The sequence below is a fragment of the Lycium barbarum genome, chromosome 11 (genome assembly GCF_019175385.1).
Source record: "Lycium barbarum isolate Lr01 chromosome 11, ASM1917538v2, whole genome shotgun sequence".
In the NCBI taxonomy this organism is placed as follows: domain Eukaryota; kingdom Viridiplantae; phylum Streptophyta; class Magnoliopsida; order Solanales; family Solanaceae; genus Lycium; species Lycium barbarum.
In genome coordinates, this window is record NC_083347.1 from 484,918 (window position 1) to 494,125 (window position 9,208).

At 34.5% G+C, this 9,208-nt stretch overlaps 1 protein-coding gene across 1 annotated transcript; it reads left to right on the forward strand.

Annotated features, from left to right (window-relative positions):
* The first annotated feature begins 214 nt into the window (after window positions 1–214).
* On the forward strand, window positions 215–2,223 carry LOC132617258 (zinc finger protein CONSTANS-LIKE 5). Its single transcript, XM_060332225.1, has 4 exons — window positions 215–799; window positions 1,367–1,507; window positions 1,772–1,924; window positions 2,016–2,223. Exons 1-4 carry the CDS (start codon window positions 302–304, stop codon window positions 2,145–2,147), a joined length of 924 nt encoding a protein of 307 aa, XP_060188208.1. The 5' UTR covers window positions 215–301; the 3' UTR covers window positions 2,148–2,223.
* Window positions 2,224–9,208: the final 6,985 nt, after the last annotated feature.

The window sequence follows — 9,208 nt, forward strand, 5'->3', positions numbered from 1 at the left end:
GAATAGTTGGCAAACATAATTCATAAATAAACTTATAGATTACTCAGATATGTCAAGCTCTAACGTGGTATATTATCCAGGAATATAATAAACAAAATTAAATAAACAAACAAACTGGAAATTAGAAAAAGTAAAGAGACGAGAAACAAAGAGAATACAGCTAGAGCAACTTGCCAAAAAGCTTTAATAGCTATAAATAGTTAAGAGCACAAAATCCATATTGACAATCCAAGCCATAATTGACACTCACACATTAAAAACATCACTATAATCTTAACCAAATTATACATTTCTTCAATCAATGGCTTTCACTCCTCATGAATACTACGGTCACTGCCTCTTTTCCAATGAATTCATCAATTCTTCTCTTATTAATAATCCTCTCCCAGGCGCAAATAATACTAGCACCTTACCAATTTGCACGTCTTCACAAGCAAATTTAGTAACCCCCAGCTCTCTTTATGATCACAATAATGAGCAGCTACTCAATATTAATTCACTGGCTCATGATCATTATGTGCCACCATCAATTTCAATGATGCCATGGTTCCCGGAGAGGTTAGGGGTTTCGGACATGACGGTGCCGGTGCTACTACCTGCGTTGTCTAATTCGAGCGACTATTCTTTTAATAGTACTACTCATCATCAGGTTTATGGGGTCGACAATAACAACAACAACAACAATAATGGATGCCGCGGCCAACACGAGGGTACTTGTGAATCTTCGGATGAAACTACTGACCATGGATTTGAGTCGAACTTCTGGTCCCGTTGTTCTCTCACTACCTCCAACAATTGGGTACATTTTCAAACATCCCTCGCCGTTTGTTTCCTGTATTTTATTAAATTGTGTAATCAGCTCATCTACAAATTTAAACTGTTACACAGAGCATCTTTATTTACTTAATATGTCTTCAGCACGGCACCTCACAAGTGAGCTTGATACATTTTCATGAGTGTGAAACGTCTTTTTATACTCAGAAGTCAGAACCCAAGGCCTCTACTGATACCATGTTGTTAAAGTGTACAATCAACTGATCTTCTAAAAGTCTTAGCTATTAAAGAACGCATATTTTTATTTACTTAATGTATATATAGTCAACAAATTTTGTCATGAATTTCCCACAAAATAGCTAGTGTAACATTTTGTGCATGGAAATTAAGAAAAGCCAAAAAAAAAAAAAAGACTTAGCTGAGGATGTTAGATTCCACACCGGAAACAGATTGTGGACTTGTTTCGGCCTTATATATTCTTGGATAATCCTCACCTCATGAACTACTTTTTTGAAATTGAGTTAGACACAAGATCTATAATTTTTAACAGATTATCTAAAACATACTCAGATACTAACTCAAATGTTGTTAGGGGGCTCGAAGGGAAACAAGTCCAAAAATCAAAGAAGCACCGGCGATGAAGATCGGCAGGTATTCGGAAGAGGAGAGAAAGGACAGAATTCTCCGATATCTGAAGAAAAGAAATCAGAGGAATTTCAACAAAACTATTAAGGTCTTTCTTTCTTTTTGCATATACATACCGTTATTGTAAATATATATTATCAGGTTATCTTTACCTATTATAACATGTAACATATCGTATTTTTAATATTTCAGATATTACATCTTTAGGAAAGCTTATATGTTGATATTATTTGGATGACCAGATGGTGTAAAAAACTTATACTCTATATATTATATATGAACGTTTTTTTTTTTAAATATAGTTGTATATGAATAAAATTACTTAAATTGAATACTTTTGGCGTGCATGCAGTATGCTTGTCGCAAAACATTAGCAGACAAACGTGTTCGAGTTCGTGGAAGATTTGCTAAGAATAATGAAGCCTGCGAAGATGATGTCCTCATGAAGGGGAATGTTAATTTTCATGGAGACAAGGATGTTTGCTACGATAATCATTTAATCCAGGTTAATTTAATTTAATATTTTTATTAAACTTAACGATTAACTTTCTCTTAAATGTTTTCGCGAGTCTGATGAAGTTTCTGGTAATTTGCAGATGAAACATGGTGATCATTACAATGAGGAGAATTGGTTAGAAGAGGCAATTATCACAAATCTTATGTATAATATACCTTATATAGGCAGCTCCTATGATGGAGGAATGTCAGTCGAACGTTTCATGAGCTGATATCACTTCAGCAATTTGTTTATTACTACTTAAGTCACTAATTTATTATAAAGTTGATGTACTAATTATTTCTGAATAGTTAAGGTCCACTTTTTTTTAATAAAATTGTTCCTCCGCCTCAAAAAGAGTGATTGCATAAAAAATAGTCTCTCTTTTTGACACAGTAATAACAATACTATACCAACTGGCTGTATAGTACATTTTTACTAATGATTGCGTGGATTCATATATACACTGCCTACACCACGCCCTCTGGCCACTGTGGCCTTTTTCTTAATCTTGCATCAACGTAAAATGCTTCGTGCACCCCGCTCTCCTTTTATGATCTCGATGATGCTCACTTTATATATAATTAAAGGGCCTCAAATAATTGATAGACAACGTTATTCTCTGCGTAGAAGTTATTTTGTAGATTAAATAGTCGAGGTGTGCAACACCATAGTTATTAAAAAGGTTTTGTGAAATTATTGTAGGGACTCTAATTGGCTATTTTATGTAGTTCTAAAGCTCTACAGAGCACATGCACATCTTCATCGATCAACCTAATTAAAACTGTATTATCCTAATTATTAAGCAAAACTAAAAGGCCGTTGCCTTTATTAATCAGTTATGGCTAATGTGTACATGTGGTCCACATATAGAGTAGATTATTATAAAATGTAGCAAGGAAATTACAAAGAAAAGCTTAGAATCTAATAAATAGTTTCATTACCTTAAAGAATCAAAACACCTTCTTTCAACGTTAGCATCAATGCTCTATCCAGCGATTATTGGCAGTTACTTTTGTAAGGTACCGTTATAGCATCTTGTGGTACTTAACAAGAAAGACCATCATCATTATAACGTTGAAAGGTAGAATTTAGATTATTTATTCCATCTTGCTTTCTTTGAAAAAGATGTACAAGCTAAGCTTGATAAAGAGAAAGCTAGCTTGGATAATGGGGAATAATTCTAATTTCTTTGGACATATATATTAAGTACAAATTATATGAATATATATCTAAGGGGCTGATATGGTGTTTTGTTCTTTATTCTTCTGCAACAGAGTTTAGATTAGGAAGCATTTTCAGGTGACCGTGCATGCGACAAACAACAAGTAGCTAGTTTAATTCTCATGTTTATTACACCACCGGCTGGAACTTTTGGGGTTCACACCAAAGAAATACTAAGTGATTTTAATTTATATACATCGATATTATTGAACAAAAAAATATATATCTTAGATTAACTAATTAAAATTGCATGGATTTGCAGATAACGCTTTATAAGAATTGGGTTTTATAATCTTGAAAATAAGGCGGGTTATCTGCTATAACACATAAAGGTCACCGTTAAGTTAGTATATAAATTCCTTACACTCGTTGTATATAAGTTAAGCTCGTAGTATTGATCTGTGTTAGTGGAGGCCTGGAGGGTGTGTTTGGTACGATGAAAAATAATTTTCTGAAAACATTTTGCAGAAAAAATTGATCGTCTCACTATCCAATCTTCAAAGGGTAAAGGCATCACTCAAACTAATCAAACTAAAAATGAATATATTTTTGTGCTAACATAAGAAAGCAACCGTTTTCAGTAGCACAAAATATTTGGTTGACCGTTGTTTTTGACGTTTCTTTAACGGCCTTAATTTGCATTTCTATACGAGCTAATTAAATATTACACTAGAAGTATAGTTATGGTTAGGGGCGAAGGAGGAATTTTAGAGTTCATCATCTATTATATGTATGTCAAAAAATATTTAACTTGCATATACAAGATTATTTTCCGCAAAGGTGATTCAAATGAACCCTCTTTGGTCCCTAGTCATGATCAGTTGTGTTTGCGTCAAACGAAAAAGATTAAATCACAATCCGAAAGAATTTGTTCTTTGAGCCCATCGCTCTCTTGATTTTACGTCTGAAAATGAAATAGACCTAATGGGAGGTCAAAATGAAGCTAACTAAATCAACATCTCTGCGTTATTGACATTATAAGATACAAGGACGACAAAGAAAACAATATAGGCACACCTAGGCCAAGAAAATAGGTGTCACAAGTATGCTTTCTTCCAATCGTAAGAAAGCACTAAAATTGAAGTGAACCCATTATCAATGAAGTGTTTCAAGCACTACAAACAAATGGGTAATTTGCGGAGGTTGAAAATTATAATTCGTGAAGGTTTTACCATTAGCTAGTTACTAAAAGAGGCTAAAACCTCCGCGAATTGCAACTTTCAACCTCCACAAATTATCCCTTTTTTTGTAGTGTAAACACCTTCCAAGTCTTCAAACCCCACTCATTAATTAATTGAGTTTTAAGTTTTATTATACACAATCATCCAAATAAAATCTATAGGCAAGCCTTCTTAAAATTAGGGCAAAACGAAGCCAGAATTTTGAGTTCTTAATTTCAAGAAAAGTAAATAAAATCTATAAGTAAGTGATAGAAATTAAGAGTCCACCAAATAGTATAGAGAACCAAGTTCTCTATTTGTTCCCTCGAGTACACAATGTCATACCCTATTTTAACCGAAGTCAAAATAGTTTATAACATCCGAGTAATTCCGGGGTTATTTAAAGTTAAGAGTCGCCACCTAATTATTTATGGTGAATTAGGACACCTAAAGTTTATTAAAGTTGTGTTTAAAGTTAACTCTTTAAGATCTGCGAAACTTAAAACTCTAGATAAGGGTTCAATTAGTCTAAAGGAAAGATATTAGGCACCCTTTAAGACCCATTAACAATGGTTGACCGATCGGACTTACGATTAGTTAGACTAAGTGTAAATATAGTATTATAGGAAAGAACATAGCTTTATAAATAGGACTAAAGTTATAGATAGATATGCAAGAATGCTATAGGACTTGTAGAAAAAATGATAATTTGTATAAAAGAGTACTTCTAATGCTATTTTGACAAATACGACTTGTAAATATTGTTAAGATTTTAAACGAAAGCATAATAGTGTTGTTTAAAATGATACTTGTAGAGAAGATTCAACAAACGTGAACTCTAGATAAAAAATTATATTGTATGAATATAACGATGTAGAAAAATTATATTTTTGTAAGTACGAAAAAAAGGTAAGTTTCTTTCTCTTTCATTAGTTTTATTTAACTAAAATATGCATAATTCTAAAAAATGTATTCATAAAATTACTTGAATTCATATTTGTGTGTTAGTGATATTTCGAAGTTCTTAAGATGGTAAGAATGAAAAAATGATTCCTTTAACCTAAAAAATAGGTATGCGTACAATTTGAAAATCAATTACTCCAATAAGTGTTATGGGTATTACAAATCGTTTAGAACATAAATAGGAAATTAAACCCATGGAACTAATCGTTGATTCTCCCTAAATTAACTAACTGTGACTCCTAAAACTATCCATACTAATTCCTACAATTCTTTTAAGCTAAGAAAAGAAACAACAACAACAAGAAAAAGTGTTAGCCAAATAATACAAGTTAGGCATAAAATAAAGCTGAAGCGTAAAATAAAATTCAATGGGCTTAATCCGTTTTTTTTTATGGATTGCTACTACAGTCCGTTTCGCTAGTGGGTTTTAGCCCAAATTTTATGTATTGCTGATGTCTGCCACTGTAGGGGGGGGGGGGGTGACTCGGTAGGAGAATTACGTTGGGCTTTTAGCCCAACATCTAGTGCGGGAGATGACGATTCCGGAACTCGTATACGAGGGTCATGCATAAAAATGAAGGCAAAGTATTAGTATACGATCAATGGATAACGCCAAACATGTAAGGTATAAAACTCAAACAAAACAAATTATATACATACTGTGCATATTTTTGGCATATTTGAAGTATACCTTATGTATGCATAGGTATACAGCCTTGGTGCCTTAACAACATTAGTGCATTTATAACATTTAAAGCACACATTCTGCCCAGTAGTGGCAGTACACATTGCAAGAATAAATTGCATAAGATACTAATAGCAAACGGCATCTGCATAGCAGTGGATGCAAGTGAGAAAGGAAACGAGGATGTGGACTGCTTACCAGCGCAAGGGGGCAGATTAAATGCTGCTCAAATACTCACCATGACAAGTAGAGTGAAAGCCACAATGGAAGCATGTTAAACAAGCAATAATAAATGAAAGACAGAGGCATGGATGTGGGATGCACATGGACAACCAGCAAGCATGTCAATGAAGAAAAGGGGGTTTTAAAATCTAAGGTTCAATACCCTGGTCTGGTGCAAATGGAACATCTCACATTTATCAATGACATAATAACCTTAATTATTAAGAGGAAAGTAACTAAATCTAGATAGGTGTACCAATATATGCAAGTGCCAGCAAAAGGTCGAGTTCAAAACAGTAGAAGTGTCAGCATATTTTCTAAAAACAGTCCAATTAATAGGCAAGTAGATGCAAAGATCAGGTGTGATAAAGATATTATAAGAGAGGCATTCATATACGGTTCCACACCATATTCAATCATGCAAGACACAAACAAGTGAAAAACCACAGACTGAGGGAAAGAAAAACTATCATGCTGAAAGAAACCAGATACAAACACAGTCAAGCAAATGATAGTAACGAGTTCACAATAAAGTAGCACATCAAATAAGTTTAGACTTCTCCTAGGCTCACAGAATTTGGACATATACATTAAGCACAAAAGAGGTTAGGTTCAAGACAGGATTATGAAAGAGATAAGCATTTAAGGGAGATCAACTGATTTTGAACACCAAATCGTCTCGACTTAATCATCCAAACATGAGCTCATACGAACATCTAAACACTAATAAAATGAGATTAAACTAAATTGAAATGAGATAATAACATATGGATGCCATCCATTGTCAAACTGCGACAACTGAACTAAACACACACACTAACGACAGAATTGGAAACTGACGAAACAGGACAGGGCCAAACAAAATTTAGCAACCAACATCGACATGTCATACTATCAGTTCATCATATCTATCCCAACAAATTACATTCATGACGGGTATCTTACTAGAAGATAGAGTAAAAGAGAAACGATGTTGGCCTGTCCTGATCGTATATGTAATATACCTAGGATATACACACAGTAGTGTATATATCAGACGTATATCGAATGTATATCTTCCTCTTGTCTTGATAACCCACAGTATATCCTCTGTATATTTGATTTTAAATGTATCCTAAGTCCTGAAAATTCAGTCTTAGGCATCCGGATTACACTAGATATCTTTCAAATTCAATTAACGATTAATGTACTATCCTAACAGCTCCCAAACAGCAAACAAATAATGCGACGACGAGGAAACCACACAATCACTAAACATATCGCAGAATAAACTAAAAATTTCTTAAACAAAGCAGAAACTAAAGACCATGAATAATGAGTGTATCGAAGTTTACCTCTTTTGTGTGCAATGAACTGGGGTGTCGAAGCCGTCGACTCTATGCCCGAACTCGACAAAACTCGAACCCGATTAAGGTAACTAAAGTCTCAGACTGAAAAAATGAAAGTAGAATAACATGTTCGCTGTTTTCGTTGATTAAAGCTTGTGTTTTATAGGGTATTTCTGTTTCCAGATCCTCGTGACCTTTCACGGGATTTTCGGTCTTCTTTGCCTAAAGTTGCTTAGGTTTCACCCAAAAGAAAAATCACCCCTTCTTAAAAAAATGATTCCCCTCTCTCAAAACTGAAAAATTCCCCCTTCTCTAAAAACCCTCTTCAGACCAAAACCTCCCTTTTTCTAAAAAAACTCTTCAGACCAACAACCCCCTTTTCTCTAAAACCCTCTTTTTCTCTCAAACCCTCTTTTTCTCTCAAACCCCCTCTAAACGTCACCAGACCGTCCCCTTTATAGGGTTTCGATTTGGTTTTTGGAGAAATGACAAATGAGCTTATGAGAGAAAGTAGTGCATGACAGAGTTTGGGGGACAAACATGGATATGGCAGAGATGAAACGTGGGAGAGAGAGAGAGAGTGGAGAGAACGTGAGGGAGACAGGGGAGAGTGGGAGCACGTGAGGCGTGAAGATGACGATGACAGAGAGACGAAGGAAGGAGAAGAGGGTAAGGGTGCGGGAGGCGGAGATAAAAGAGAAAGAGAAAGGAAGAAAAGGGTAGGGTTTAGAATAAGTGCGCCGGACGGGTCAAAATGGGTAATGGGCTGGTCGGGTGAGATGTTTGGGCCGAAAGTGTGGGTTGAAAAATGTGGGTTGGGTATTAAAATGTGGGTTATTTATTTGGGTAGGGAAATAATATTGTATTTATATTTCGGGTCATGAATTTGGCCGAAAATTGTTAGTCCTTCCTCCTCTATTTAATTAATTATGGGCTTCTAATTTAACAACTAGCACAATATATACTATATGAAGACAATAAAGATTTTACAAAGTGTTGTCTCGTCATTAATATAACGATTCCAAACCAAAAAGATGAAACGATGACGAACCATTTAAAATGTGTGATACTCGTAATGTTAAAAAAAATAAAAGTAGCGAAAATAATAGTAGTGAAAATAAAGTATTTAGCTCGTCGGTAAATTTAGAAGCCCGAGTAAATAAATTAAATAAAGGAGGGACAAAATTGGGTGTCAACACACAACATAAAGTAAATGAGACGAGATATTTACGTGGAAAACTCCTTGCTCAAGAGATTAAAAACCACGACCCACCAGAGTAGGATTTCAACTTTACTAACTGAGTAACTTTCAGATTACAACCTTTGCGACCTAGGAATTAAAACTCTTAATCCCTCACCTCTTACAATAACTCTATTGTAAGCTACAACACTTGACTAAGTACGCTAGCCAAGTAACCAACTATCCTTGACTAACTCTAGCCAAGAAAACTACTGCCTTTGACTAACTCTAGCCATGACAACAAAATAACAAAGGTTGAGAAACTTCCTACAGTAACACTTCTTGAAAGTACTACAAATGGAGAACGAAAAGACAAAAGACTTAACAAACCTAAGACTTAAGATATCTTCAGTTGTTGGGATCTGGTCCTTGAGTTTCACTACAAGAAAAAATATATTTGGCAACAAATTTTTTTCTGTTGCCATATATTGATTATTGTTGCAAAAAGTACTTTTGGCAAGAAAAAAAATA

Bases quoted from the DNA above. Each gene is read 5' to 3' on its own strand.
- LOC132617258 (XM_060332225.1), top strand. From the start codon at position 302: ATGGCTTTCACTCCTCATGAATACTACGGTCACTGCCTCTTTTCCAAT. The intron at 800-1,366 runs GTACATTTTCAA...AAATGTTGTTAG, and splicing joins TCACTACCTCCAACAATTGG to GGGGCTCGAAGGGAAACAAG. The intron at 1,508-1,771 runs GTCTTTCTTTCT...GCGTGCATGCAG, and splicing joins ATTTCAACAAAACTATTAAG to TATGCTTGTCGCAAAACATT.